The sequence below is a fragment of the Canis lupus genome, chromosome 30 (genome assembly GCF_003254725.2).
Source record: "Canis lupus dingo isolate Sandy chromosome 30, ASM325472v2, whole genome shotgun sequence".
NCBI classification, from domain to species: domain Eukaryota; kingdom Metazoa; phylum Chordata; class Mammalia; order Carnivora; family Canidae; genus Canis; species Canis lupus.
In genome coordinates, this window is record NC_064272.1 from 21807237 (window position 1) to 21822338 (window position 15102).

The 15102-nt window shown below is 34.3% G+C and overlaps 1 protein-coding gene across 10 annotated transcripts in view; it reads left to right on the forward strand.

Annotated features, from left to right (window-relative positions):
* The window catches only part of TEX9 (testis expressed 9), a 196079-nt gene that overhangs the window by 149133 nt on the left and 31844 nt on the right, over positions 1–15102 (forward strand). For 6 of the 10 annotated variants that reach the window (XR_007407258.1, XR_007407259.1, XM_025472705.3 and 3 more), the window contains 7 exons: positions 714–777; positions 1553–1632; positions 6853–6898; positions 7622–7704; positions 9360–9538; positions 12615–12697; positions 13120–13293. Coding sequence is in view for 8 of the 10 variants with exons in the window: in XM_025472705.3 (XP_025328490.2) it covers positions 714–777; positions 1553–1632; positions 6853–6898; positions 7622–7704; positions 9360–9538; positions 12615–12697; positions 13120–13293 (709 nt within the window). In the remaining 2 variants the exon portion in view is untranslated. Of the gene's footprint in view, positions 1–532; positions 562–713; positions 778–1552; positions 1633–6852; positions 6899–7621; positions 7705–9359; positions 9539–11611; positions 11667–12614; positions 12698–13119; positions 13294–15102 lie in introns of those variants that run through there. The other 4 variants (XM_035708884.2, XM_025472708.3, XM_025472707.1 and 1 more) reach the window with 3 other exon arrangements.

A 15102-nucleotide genomic window follows, 5' to 3' on the forward strand; every position in this document is an offset into this window, starting at 1 on the left:
TTAAACATATTCCTTTTATATATTTATGGGGGAACTATATAATTGTGTATATAAGTGAAACTTAGAAGGGAATATGAAAAATAGAAACAATTGGATGATGGTGGTAGGATTATGAGCATTTTGTCTTTAAAAATGGTTTCCTTCAGTGATATTGTCATTCTTCCATTCTAACTGAGGCCAAATAATATTCCTATTCTTTGCTAGATTCCAAATAGATTGAAGGTGGGGGAAAGGAGTGGCAGGTAGAGGTCAAAACAAGCACCTTTGTTTCTGAAGCTGATACTGAAGTGTGGAGCTAAGATGTGAGCCATATTAGGCCTACTCACTAAACCCCAGATTTATCTCCCTGGTTGCAGCAACACCCCAGACCAAAGCAGGCCTCTCCCCTCCCCTGCCCCACTCCTGCCCCCATTTGGAATTGATTCCAAGAAGATGGAGATTGGAACTGAGTTGAACCCACCCAATTTATCCTACCCAAATAAGTCATTACACCTTGAGAGAGGCCAGGAGTTATTGTTTGAATTTCTACCACAAAAGATGAGGAATCATGAAAAGTTGGGGGTAAGTGTTCCAATAGTAATGGTAATTTTAGAGTAAAAATGTGTATGTTTTGACATTTCTTCATTGGCTAAAGTGTAGTTACTGAAATTTAATTTTATTTTTGTTAGAATCTTCAGTATTTCCGAAACGTTAAATTATTTTTGGCTTTTTAGGCGTTTAAATGCAGAATTACAGGCAAAAACGGCTGATTTGGTTCGACAGGCTGAGGAAGTAATAGTAAGTGAATATGCAGTTATTATTAATTTCACGTGAGTGCTTGTTTTTTAACTTTCTTAAGTGCCCAAAGCATAATTTTGTAGCTCAATGAATTATCACAGATTAAACATGAATATATGAATAGGTATATGTTTATATGCATGTATATGTTTTTGATAGGCACACATTTCCTAAAAGCCACTGAAAAAGCTTTTTCCATTTAGATGTTCCAATCATATAATTATTAAGAACATTAATATTTAATAATCTTTCCCAGTACTTTAATATTTGAGAGTAGATATAGAATGAATGCTGGTAATTCAGAAATAAAACGGGCTCAGGATAAAAGTTGAATAAAAGATAATCATTACTCATACTCAGATGATGATTTGTTTCTTCTGCATTTGAACGTAATTCAAATTCTTAGGGCTAGACTAGTAAGATTTATAGTTAGAAAAAAATGTAGTGAAGTTATATCACTAGATAATGTAAGCCTATTTTGCCCCATTCTGGCTATCAAATTGGTTATTCCTACTTTAAGCAGCTTCTTAAGCATTAACATTCCCATTATTTATTGATAGGATATATTAGTATTCCTTAGACCAGTAAAATAGCTGATTTCAGACTTTTTTCAATTTTTACTCTATACATTTTTCTTTTAAATTCTCCCATCCCCCTTGGGGATAGTAGTGAAGAATAGGCAATAATTTGTTTTAATGCCTTATACAGATTCATTATTATTTGTTAGATTTGGAATAAGATATATATATATATATATATATACTCATTTAACTAGAGAGATCAGCAAGAAGTACAATCAAGGCCGGTTTCAACACAAATTAAATCATATGAAAAGGAAGAGGATTACAGCTTAAGGTAAGTAACTTAAATTCTCAAACATCATTTTTTTGATGATATATGTAGATCTTTTATTAAAAATCTTTTTGCATGTAAGTATTGGAAATCTATAATTTGAAGAATAATATTTACTCATAAAATCGGGGCTTTTTTTTTTTTTTTAAGATTTTTATCTATTTATTCATGAGAGAGACAGAGAGAGAGAGGCAGAGACACAGGCAGAGGGAGAAGCAGGCTCCAATCAGGGAGCCTGATGTGGGACTTGATCCCGGAACTCTGGGACCACACCCTAAGCCAGAGCAGATGTTCAACCCCGGAGCCACCCAGACATCCCAAAATCGGGGCTTATACCAGCCAGACACAATGTAAACCCTTTACCTACTTTATGTCATTTAGTTCTCAAAGTATTATTTTGAAATAAATATTATGTCTTCATTTTAAAAATAAGGAAATTGGAGCTTAGCAAAGTTCAGTAGCTTGCCCAAGGATATATAGATAATATGTGATTTCACTGAGATGCAAACCACAGTTGGTAAGATTTCTGAGCCTGTTCTTACATTTTATACTACCTTTTAAAATTGCATATGTAAGTTAGATAAAAATAAATTAGTAAAAATGCAATACAATATATTAGATCTTTCTTCCTTGAGTTTCACGTGCACTTCAGGTATGTCAAAAAAAAAACCAAACAAAAAAAAACAAAACAAAACAGGGAACCAAAAGTATTTAGGAATAAACTTAACAGGAAACATAAAAGATCTGTATGAATAAAACTGTAAAATCTTATAGCAGAGGCATCGGTGATCACCCAGTGTTCTAAGTCTCTTGCTATAAGCAGAAATCAAATTATTCTCTTCCAAGCCAACAGATATGAGCTCTTTTTTGAACTCCAATTGGCTCTCTGCCATTACCAGTGACAATCCAGTTGATGAAACCTCCCATCTGGTCTCTGGGTAACTATGTGGAACATATGGGGGAAAAGGGCCTTCTGTCCTTCTCTATTGCTACCTTGTGTTTAGCCACTGAAATTTTGTGGTTAATGCCCTAGCTTATCCTAACTAATAGAGCAATTGGTATTGAGAATCAGGTGTCCTATGACAAAAACTTGGAAAGTGTTGCTTAGCTTCATAGTTAAGTGGTAGCAAGGAAACTAATCCTGGAGGCTGGAAAGATAGAGAAGTACTATTAATATAGTCGCAATGGATTTAGTAAAACTGCCACCTTTGGTAAATTGGAAGCCAGAACAGGTGTCAAATGAACTTGTGCTCTGGGGGGAGAGGTTTCCACACTGAATGGTCTTGGCAGTTTTGTCAAAAATCAGCTGACCAGAGACACATGGCTTTATTTTTGGACTCTCATTTCTATTCCATCGATCTACAGATCTGTTCTTATGGCAGTACCACACTGTCTTGATTACAGTTAGGGTTAGCTTTGTAGGGTTAGCTGCTTTTAGACCAAAAAAAATATGAGATAAAATTAAGAGAATCTTTGAGGAACAAAAGCCTTTCAAAGCTCAGCCTTGATGCAAAGATCAGACTAAAGATGTGGTCTTCATACTATTTGATAAAACTTTATAATGGATTAAGTTTCTTCTGGGCAAGGATCATTTTGAATGGCACCTAGTGAAACTTTCCAATTGGATGAAATGTGTTAGGGCAAAGCTCTAACTAAAGGTATAGTTTCCCCATAGAAGCCTGACAACCTCAAAGTAAGCCATTTTTAAAGTTGGGGGGAGGTGGAAGGAGGGTGAGGTGTTCAGTATAAAGAAATAGTCTTGGAAGAAAATGTGGATGTGGTAGTGGCATATGGAACTGACTGGAATCAAATAGATCTGAAATCCACTAGTTTTGGGGGTGTTATACAGGCTAAGAACCTTTGAGTGGTAGACTAAAACTGTTTCTGTTTAAATCTCAAAACAGCTATAGATCCTCCCAGTCTTCTAAGATGAAGAAGCAGGCTATGAGAGCAGCAGGGCCCTAACAGGGTATAATGTTTAAATACCTTAGAGGGCTTAGAAACAAAAAAGAAATGTGTTACTTAAGCAACAGTGGCTTGTACTTGAAATATTGGGACATTATTCATTTACTCGAAAATACTGCATATGATCCAGCAATTCCCCTTTAGCTATTTACCCAATAGAAATGAAGACATGTGGCCAAATGAAAACCTGTATGCAGATATTTATAGCACTTTTATTCATAACTGCCAAAAACTGGGAACAACTCAAATATCAAGTGGTGAACAGATAGGATAAGCGGATTATGGTATATCCATGCAATGGAATAGTACTGGCAGTAAAAGGCAAGGAACTATTGATGCGGCAACAACATGGAAGCTAAGTGAAAGAAGCCAAATTAAAGCGTATTAGTATACTGTATGATTCCATTTTCTTGAGTTTATTTGAATTCCAGTTAACATACAGTGTAATATTAATTTCAGGTGTAGAATTTAATGATTCATCACTTCTGTACAACACTCAATCCTCATCACAAGTACCTTCCTTAATACCCATAACCCATTTAGCTCATCCCCCTGCCTAATTCCTCTCCAGTAATCATCAGTTTGTTTTCTAGAGTTAAGTCTGTTTTATGGTTTGTCTCCCCTCCCCATGTTCTATTTATTTAACATTATTGGAAAGGTAAAGTTATAGGGACAGAATCTGATTAGTGGTTGTGTGCAGTGGAGGGGAGGGAATTAACTACAAAGGGTATAAGGGAACTTTTGGGGACGATGGAAATATTCTTTATCTTGGTTGTTGTGGTTACATGGCAATAGAATCTGCTAAAATTTATAGAACTGTAGAGGCTCCTGGGTGGCTCATTTGGTTGAGTGTCCAACTCTTGGTTTCTGCTGTCATAATCTCATAGGTTATGGGATTGAGCCTCATGTCAGGCTCCTTGCTCAGCAGGGAATCTGCTTGAAAGATTCTCTCCCTCAGCCCAGTCACCACGTGCTTGCTCGCTCGCTCACTTGCTCTCTGTCTCTCTCAAAATGAATAAATCTTTTAAAATATATAGAACTGTGTACCTAAAAAGTATATTTAAAACTTTTAATCATTTTTTGATATACACACATGAAAATACTTATCCTTATTTTTTAAAAAATATTTTATTTATTTATTCATGAGAGACACAGAGAGAGAGGCAGAGACACAGGCAGAGGGAGAAGCAGGCTCCTTGCTGGGAGCCCGATGTGGGACTTGATCCTGGGTCTCCAGGATCAGGCCCTGAGCTGAAGGTGGCACTAAACCGCTGAGCCACCTGGGCTGCCCCTTATCCTTATTATCTGTAGTATTTTCTGATATTTTATGGGAAATGATGTTTAGCAGTTATCAAAATTCCAAAATTTGGATTACAAAGATTAGGCACAACTTTTATCAAGTAAACTGAAAGACTAGAATGATGGGAACAACAGCTAATCCCTAGTTTCTGTTGATTCGAGTGAGAGACTGACTTCACAAGCATAAAAATAAATTTGTTGGTTTCCTTGCACTGAATTTTCCTTAAGTGCAAAGTGGTGATGACACCTGTGTTTACCTTGACCAGGTGGCTTTTTTTTTTTTTAAACTACTGTTTGAACAAATGGCTTTTACCAGGTAAAACATGCTGCTTGACTATTAGTTGTAAATTGCTAAAGAAGGGAGATAATTCTGTAAAGAGACGATCCATTTTAGCTTGGAACCATCATTCACCTAAATGCTGGTCGTCAGGCAGTATGTAATAGGTCTTCAACATTCAAGGTTTCTCTGCCAAACAATATGGTCGGGAAACCAGAATTTCGTTTAAGAAATATCCTTCAGTCTCCTGGAAGCTGGGTTTACCACACTAATCGTTTCAGTCTTACATACAAACCTTTCATGGAGAAGTGTAACAAAAATAACTAGGCTATTATATTTTAGTTCATTTTTTTGTCAAAATACTACCAAAATAATGTCACTCTGCTAAACCTGAAGGAGACCAATAACTTGTAAACGTTTCTTGGCTGATACATATGTGTGTCAGTGGGAGGGGAGGTGGGAGATGCAGAAAATGTAAGGAGATGGCAAATATTAATTTGATAAAAAAGCCATTAAAGAGGACACTTAAAATTTGTATAAAACTTGGTAACATTTTAATGTTGTATATGAGAATGATTCTTTAGTCCCTGTAATTTTAAGGTATTTTGAAAGCTTCCTTTTTTCTTTCCAGAGCTGTTGCTAGTTCTTTAAGAGGTTGTATATGATATTATCTAAGTATATTTTTGCATTTAATATTGAAATAACATATATGACTAGTCGAGTAGGTGGCATCTGATGGAAAGTAATTTTGTTTTTGTGTCCTTATTATGGTTATGAGTTCTCAGGGGTTATGATAGAGTTCTTGTTTTGGTTTGTTTTTTAATAGCAACAATAAATAGTAACATGGTAGGTTTTAAGAAGTATTAATACATGTAATGGGGCTGATCTAGACCATTGATCAGGGGTAGGCGAACTCTTCCTATAAAGAGGCAGATAATAAATATTTTTGTATTTGTGGGCTTTACAGTCTTTGTCATAACTACTCAACTTTACTGTTGTGTGAAAACAGCCATGGATAATGTGTAAATGAATGGATGTGGGTGGATTCAGCCCATGGGCCATAAAGTACAGACCCCATAAACACTCCCTGTTTTAAATAAAAACAGATTTTGAAAACTGTGCATAAAAATGAGTTGTACTTTAGATATATTTACTCATGCATTTAACATGCTTATTCAGTGACAGTTTAAGAGCTCATATGCTAGGTACTTTGCCAAGTTATAGGTGTAGAGCAGTGAACAAAGCAGACATGATTCCTACCCTCATGGAGTTCACAGTATAATGGGGAAAACAGACACTGACCAAGTATTTAAATACATTAACAAAGGATAACTGTGGGTGGGCTCACACTTAAAAAGCCTTGTGGTGAATCATTTTGTAAAATCAGTAATCCCTGTGTGTAACCAGTACTCCTTATGATTTTCATTTGTTAAAATTTGTGATATACTTTATTAGAGATGTGGGTATTATAGTGTATTTTCTCAAAGGTGAATTACTGAACCAAAGAACTTTTCTTGTTTGTGACACTTACCAAAATAAATAAACATGTGCATAACTAGAATTATAGCAAAGTTTACTTGATAGTTGTCTATTTTCCCTTTCAGATATAATTACTGTTGGATTTTATTGTGTCTCAGCTTAGTATCATCTATTAATGTATAATGTTTACTTTTGGTCTATAGCGGTCTGTTGTCTGAAGGGATAGTTCATCTACATTCAGAAACTAAGGTATGAAATCAAACTTTCTGTAAATGTGATTACTTTCTTCAGAATTTATGTTATTTTAGACTTATTAGAACAAAACAGGAGTATGACTATAGAAATAGAATATAAGCCTTGATTCTTAGAACAGATGTCCTTCATGAAATGTTGTTCATAAAATAAGTTGAATCCTCTTTTGTTTCATAATTTCACTGACTATTGGAAAAAATTCTAAGTAAAATGAATTTGTAATCTAAGCATTTTTAATTTTCTTTCTGAAGCCCCAATTCACTAGATCTACCACCCAAAAAAGAAAAGTATCTATATATAAAGAAGGTAATTTGAAGGGTTTATTAATTCATTTAAATATTTGCAGTGTATAGATCACTATTGCAGGTGCTGGGCAAATTGGGGTCTACAAGTTCTCCACCCACTGGGATTTAGGCCAAGGGAACAGTATATGTGAAGGCCAGTCTGGGGAATAATCAGTGAAGTGAACTGAATTCTATGAGTCAGAACATTAAGTTTAATGTTCTAGGAGCTAGCTGAATATCTTTGAATTTTAGGGGCTAATTTGCCTTATCTTTGAATCTGTTGGTGATAATAATACCTATATTTTATAGCTATACAATCTGGAATTCTTTAAAATACAAATTGATTAATTCAATAGAATTCTGTGTATTACAAAATTGCGTTCTATGGCAAATGATTAGAATCTAACCAATCAATAATTAAATTCTTTTGATGTAGCCAAAGACCAAAAATGTTGATGCAGTAAATAAGATTCAAAACAAACGACACTCTGCAAATAAAGGAAGGAGAGCAAATTCAAGGTACAGTTTTAACAGTATTACTTTCCTTTTTTAGTCTTATGATTGACAGTACCATCATTTTAATTATTTTTTTCTTTTTCATCGTTTTAATTATAAAGCTGTTTCTCCAGATCTTTTTATACCTTACATTGTATATATCTTATCTACATTCAATAATTTTAAAACATGTTCTGCTCAGAAATGTCTTGCAGCAGTTACTAAGCATTTTATGTTCTCTCTTTTATTTTATAAAGATTTTATTCATTTATTCATGAGAGACACAGAGACATACGCAGAGGGAAAAGCAGGCTCCATGCAGGGAGCCCAATGTGGGACTTGATCCCGGGACTCCAGGATCACACCCTGGGCTGAAGGCAGACGCTTGACCACTGAGCCACCCGGGCATCCCCATATTATGTTCTCTTAAGCAAAATCACCACATTTCAAATTTTTGTTAATTGAGATATTTTCTTAGAACTAAGGCTCGTCTACTTTTTTGAGCATTTAATAGAACTATACATTATTGTATATATATTGACATACAGAGTGATTTGGTGTGCTCTAAGACTATAGGATCACTATAATTTGCATTCTATTGCTTTTGGTGAAAAAGAATTCAAGACTGTTAGTATTTTAAGCTTGAAAAAGGGGACTGAAGAGGCTCTCTAGGATAGGAGACCTAGAGAAGGAAAGTCACTCCTGCAATGGATTATACCAACCAGCTTCTTTTTATTAAATGTCTTACTTACTCAGACTGATCGTTGCATTATAATCCTGGAAAAATATTTCTTAATGTTAGTGTCTTTTAATTGGCTAAATAACTTTTTTGCTTTTGGAATAAAAGGAAAAATAGAGGGGATAATGAAGAGACAATAAATCTAAAATAGATTGATAGAAGAAAAGAGAACATATACTGCATACATAACATTACTGGTTATCTTATTTTCAGACGTCAGCATTACTTTTTAAAGAAAAGTTTATTTTTCTAAATAGAATTCTGAAGGTTTTGCTTGTTTGTTAAAAAGTAAGTTAGGCTTTAAGTAAAACGTTAAAAATAAGGCTTTCAGAACCATAAACTTGATGGGTTAGAGCTGGCCCATTCCTTAATGCCTTTACTAGTGATTTTTATTTCATATTTCTTCCCTTGTTAAGAAAATCAAATCTCATTTTTTTATTGACTTTGATTCTGGCGAGTATATGTTTCTTTAGATGGAAAAAAAGTTGATTTTGATTGATCTAATAATTGTTCATTCTGATTTTTTCTATAGAGGTATTCTTTGTTTACAGAATTAGGGCTATAAGCAATATCACTTTATACAGTTCTTCCTCAGCAGCATGTAGTTTAAAAGCCACAGAATGGATTTGATCTGGGAGGCACAACCCTCCTAGTTTTTATGTTTACTTGTTTGGAGGCAATGTCTAGATGAACTGGCCTCGTAAAAGCCTTCTCTAGCTCTGAAGCTGTGTGATTCATAAAAATTGAAAGTCAACTAATTGTTTTTTTATAATATCATCCTTGGAAGTATCAATTGTAGATTTCATCATAAATTTAAAATTAATATAATTTTGATCTTTGTTATTTGAATAAAAAAAGTCATATCTCCTTTGCATATTAACATTGTATATATGAGTGTGTATATATATGTGTGTATGTTTATTTATTCATTTATTTATAGTATAAAATTGAAATACCCTGATGTACATGTTGCCAATGATGTTGCTATTCCGGAAGATTTCTCAGACTTTTCTCTTGCAAAAACAATTAGCAAAATTGAAGGGCAACTGGAGGAAGAAGGCATACCTGATTATATAGATGATGATATTTTTTGTGGCATTAGTAACGACATTGGAACAGGTAAGTTTTCTTTTATTTTTATCCTTGTATCACCGTTACATAGAAAAAGATATTTGGGAACTATTTTTCTTGTATTTAAAAAATGTATTGTGATATCTTGTGTTTGTTTCAAAATCATCTAGTGGGACATGGTAGGAGTAGTGAGTGGAATTATAGATAAAAAGGGTAATGAGTCAGTAATTGTTGAAAATGGGTGATGGGAAGTCGTTTCTCATTGACCTCATCTCTCTACTTCTATGTATATTTGATATTTTCTGTTATAAAGAGTAAAAGATTATATGGGGGGCACCTGGGTATCTCAGTTGGTTAAGCATCTGACTCTTGATTTCTTCTCAGGTCATGATCTCAGGTTTGTGGGATTGAGCCCCATGTCAGGCTCTCCACTCATCAGGGAGTCTGCTTGAGGTTGTCTTCCTCTCCCTTTGCCTCTTCTCACCCCCACCACCCTCAAATAAATAAATAAATCTTAAAAAAAGAAGACTATATGGTATTGGTTTCATTGACCACTTTTCAAGAAACTAAGGTTAAAATGCCCCATAGCTTATCATTTTTGGGTGGGGAGTTTGGGGCAAGGGGAGAGAGAGAGAGAGAATCTTAAGCAGGGCCGATGCAGGGCTCCACCTCACAACTAAATCAAGAGTTGGATTCTTAACTGACTGAGGCACCCAGATACCCCACATTAAAATAACTTTTAAAACCAAATATTTGGTGCTTGGGTGGCTCAGCGGTGGAGTGTCTGCCTTTGGCTCAGGTTGTGATCCTGGAGTCCTGGGATCAAGTCCCACATCAGGATCCCCACAGGGAGCCTGCTTCTCCCTCTGCCTATGTCTCTGCTTCTCTCTGTGTCTCTCATGAGTAAATAAAATCTAAAAAAAAATAAAATAAAACCCAATATTTCTTTGAATTCCTTTCATTTATGAATACTGTATTCTACTTAGTGCAAATTAAAAAAATGAATTATTGATGTGGCATCAGTTGAAATAATCATTAATTTTCTAATGAATGTAATTTTCTTTCTTATAAATTCATTCTCTGCATATCACTTTGAAAAATAATACTAAGTTTAGATCATCTAAAAACAAAATTTAGTTACCAGTAATATTTCTAGAACTGTTGAATTTATGAGAAGCCACTTATGCTTTTGTAAATAAAGACTAAGACAATTGAGTGTATGTGACCATGGTTAATACTAAGCTATAATTGTGACTTCAGGCAAGCCAGTTAGCCCCTCTGTAATAGCATTTTCTTCATTTCAAAATTTATCAGTTTGTATTAGATGGTCATAAGATTTATCTTTAAAATTCTCTTGATTCGGGATCCCTGGGTGGCGCAGCAGTTTGGCACCTGCCTTTGGCCCAGGGCGCGATCCTGGAGACCCGGGATCAAATCCCACATCGGGCTCCTGGTGCATGGAGCCTGCTTCTCCCTCTGCCTGTGTCTCTGCCTCTCTCTCTCTCTCTCTCTCTGTGACTATCATAAATTAAAAAAAAAAAAAATTCTCTTGATTCTGTGAAAACCATAACATATGCGTAATGACTATTGTGCTGCATGCTAGTCAGTCATAAATGAGCTATTCATTTGTAAATTTATTACCTTTACTGACTTATCAAAGCTTTCTGGGAGTACTCTTCAGAAGAGAAGGAAAGTGAAGCAGGAAGTTGCCTGTATGTCTCTGTCAAGATGCCTTCAAGGACACAGTGATCACATGTTGACTATTCTTCAGTACATAGTCACCATGGCCCTGGGACAATATTCCTGCTCTTAGATACACAGAACCAGTACAGACGGACCACCTGAAATTGCTATTTTCTTTTTATTGCTGAATGTCCTCTCTGCCACTTTGCCTCCCTGTCTTCTCTTACCAGAATCTTTGGCTAAGCTATCCCCCCTTCTGGGGAGTTTTCTCTTGTTCCAGATGATTGCCTGAATGGCTGTTATGGGCAAGAGGAAAAGATGAAAAAGTAATTTAATAGTATATACTGCTTTGTAAGACTATTCTTTCTCCTTTCTTTTTAGAGACGAGCTCCTGCAAACTTCACATTTTTAAATGCATCATTTCCCTTCTATACTGTGCTAACCTGGAGTGACATGAGAGGCTTGAAGGAGAGTTGAGGCTAGAGAGCTCTAGGTGAAGTAGAGCCAGTCATTGTTAATCAGCTCCATGGTAACACTGGGAGCATTTAATAAGAGCTTTGTAACAGGAAGTATGTATGGAGATGTTTTGTGCTCTGTTGGGATATATCCTAATGACTTCTCAGAGGCAACTCCAGGTGTTTATTCAAGATAAGATCCGTGAAGGCAAAGCTTGTCTTATCCCTACTATGCCTGGAACATTATAGAAACTTAATGTATATTTTTTGAATGAATGCTTGAATGAATTGTGGAGTGAGTTCTAAGTTCACTTTTCACTTTATTTTGTTATATAGTTAGAGAAACATCAAAGATTTACTACTGATACTGTTGAATAAAGAACTTTAGGTAGTGATGAAATACCAAAGGCAGATTTTAGGGGTTGTGGAGAAAGCTTCAGCAGTACATCATTAGCGTAATTCTTTGCTTTTATGACACATAGATTACATTTTAACTTCTGTGAAATCGGGATATATATTACAGTCACTGGTATTTTATAATCACAGTGGCTGAGATTGAAGTTGAGTTTTGCTAGAGAGGTTTTATGTGTGCTTCTGCCAAACACTTGGGGACATTACCAACCTGAAATCACTTGAAGTTTTCTGACTGAGGTATTTTGGACCACCTTGGTAAAGACTAATTCAGTCTGCAAACTTAACGTGAGTACTAGCTTGTGGTTCAGATTCTCAGGAGAGGTTTTTGTTGTTTTTCCTTCTTTACTCAGTTCCAGGTTGAGATGTGGACAATTCCTTTTCACTGGGTGGATTTGTTTTTCATTTATCTTTACAGTGGGGGTATTTAGTATCTTTAGTATTCTCAAACAAGGATCTCCTGATAAACTCTCCATCTTGAACATTTTATTCCTCGTGAAATAATGATCTATCTTGTAATTGATGGCATCTTAGATTCAGTGAAAGGCAATAAATGTAATTATTTAAATCCACAGAAGCCCAGAACAGATTTCTAAAGGCCAAACTCCGTGTTATGCAGGAAGAATTGGATAATGTTGTATATGAATGTAATAAAAAGGTAAAAACCTCTCAAAATAAATTCTCTAATATTCAAAGATATTTTAGTAGCAGTTTCAATTATTTAAAAAATATATTCATTGAGGTATAATTTACTGTTAAATTTTGAATTAAATTATATATAAATACTCAACTTTTATTCTGAAATACTGAATTTTCACTGGGCTAAAGAATTTTAAATACTTGTTAGCAGTTAGAATTTTCTGTGTAAGATTTACAAATGTAAGCTATTAAACACAAAATATCTCACTTCCATTTTTGAAGATGAAAATGGAATATAATTTGTTTTTCTTTGTGAAATGAATATAAATATCTTTTTTTAATATAAATATCTGAAATCATATGAAGCTCCTTTTTTACTGCTTTGTTTTGATACTAAACCTTGTGCATTTTTTCACATAATGTATAATATCATAACTATAGGAAAATGAAATTCAGAATTTAAAGTCACAAATAAAAAACTTTGAAGAAGATTGTATGAGACAGCAGCGAACAATTAATTTGCAGCAGTCTCAAACAGAAAAATATAAAACTCTTTTTGAAGAGCTAAACAAAAAATGTGATGGATTACAGCAACAGCTATCTTCAGCAGAAAAGGTAATAATTTTGCTATTTTTCTGGACCTAATGTTAAAGATACTATAAAACTTTAAAGTTTACATGTTTGTGAAGGCACTACTTTTATTTGTTCAGTTATTTTGTTAGTATTTACTAAAATGTCTTCCAATATAAGAATATTCTTTAATAGCGTTATTGAAATACAATTCACAGACAATACAAATCACCCTTTTAAAGTATACAATTTAGTGGCTTTTAACATATTCAGAGTTGTGCAACTGTCAGTACGATCATTTTAGAACATTTTCATCACCCCAAAAAGACATTCTGTACCCTTGAGCCACCGTATCCTAACCTTCTTCCCCTAGTCCCCTCCATCTCTAGGCAACTTCTATTTTCTGTTGATAGATTTGCCTATTTTGGACATTTCATATATACAGAATTATACAATATGAGATATTTTGGGATATCTTTCGTTTAAGAATGTTTTTGAGGTTCATCCACATTGTAGTACATACCAGTACTTCGTTCCTTTTTATACAGTAATATTCCATTATATGGATATAACACATCTATTTCTTTATCAGATGATGGATATTTGTTTTATTTCTACTTTTTGACTATTTTGAATAATGCTGCTATGAACATTAACATATAAGTTTTTGTGTGGACATATGTTTTCATTTGTCTTGTGTATATACCTAACAGTAGAATCATTGGATCATATGGTTACCCTGTGTTTAACCTTATGAAAAACACTCCGCTCTTTTCCAAACCAGCTATACTGTTTGTACATTTCCACCAGCAGTGTGTAAGGGTTCTGTTTTCTCCACATCCTCACCAACACATGTTAGATAATCTTTTTTTTTTTAATTTTTATTTATTTATGATAGTCACAGAGAGAGAGAGAGAGAGAGAGAGAGAGAGAGAGGCAGAGACACAGGCAGAGGGAGAAGCAGGCTTCATGCACCAGGAGCCCTGGGCCAAAGGAAGGTGCTAAACTGCTGCACCACCCAGGGATCCCAGATTATCTTTTTGATTCTAGGTATCTACTCATGTAAAGTTATCTTGTCATATTGATTTGCATATCTCTGATAACTAAAGATTTTGAGCATCTTTTCATATGTTTATTGGCCATTTGTATGTCTTCTTCGGAGAAATATCTGATTCTTTGCTTATTGTTTAAATTGGAACTTTTAAATTCTTGAGTAGTAAATGTTTTTTTATATATTTTAGATACAAGTCCCTTACCAGATACAGATTTCTAAATATCTCTCCCATTCATTCGGTTGTCTCTTCACTTTCTTTACAGTGACCTTTGACGCACAAAATTTTTTAATTTTGAAATCCAGTGTATCTAATTTTTCTTTGGTTATTTGTGCTTTTGGTATCAAATCTAAGGGGATAATACATTTTAAATAAGCTATCAAAAATTTTATATTGTGCCGTTGAGATAATAAAATAAAGCATACTGTATGGTATTACTTTGTAAGACTTAGGATAAAAATTATGTATTATAAGAGATTTAGGAAGTAGGAAATTATGTCTTCATTACTATATTTTTCTTTAGTGTGTTCATATAAAAGAGCATATGTTTGAACATTTTAGTCTTGTATAATTAGCATTATCTTCTGGTAAAAAAAATTCTAAACATTGGATTTATTGAGATAAGATTTGTGTACAGTAAATCACCCTTTTTAAGTATACAGTTCTGTGAGCTTTGACAAATTCATAGTCATATAACTATCACCATAATTGAAATATAGAATAGTTCTACCATCCCCAAAAGTTCCCTTGTGAATTTAGTCAAATCCTTTGCATACTTGGAGTCTAAGGCAGCCACTAATCT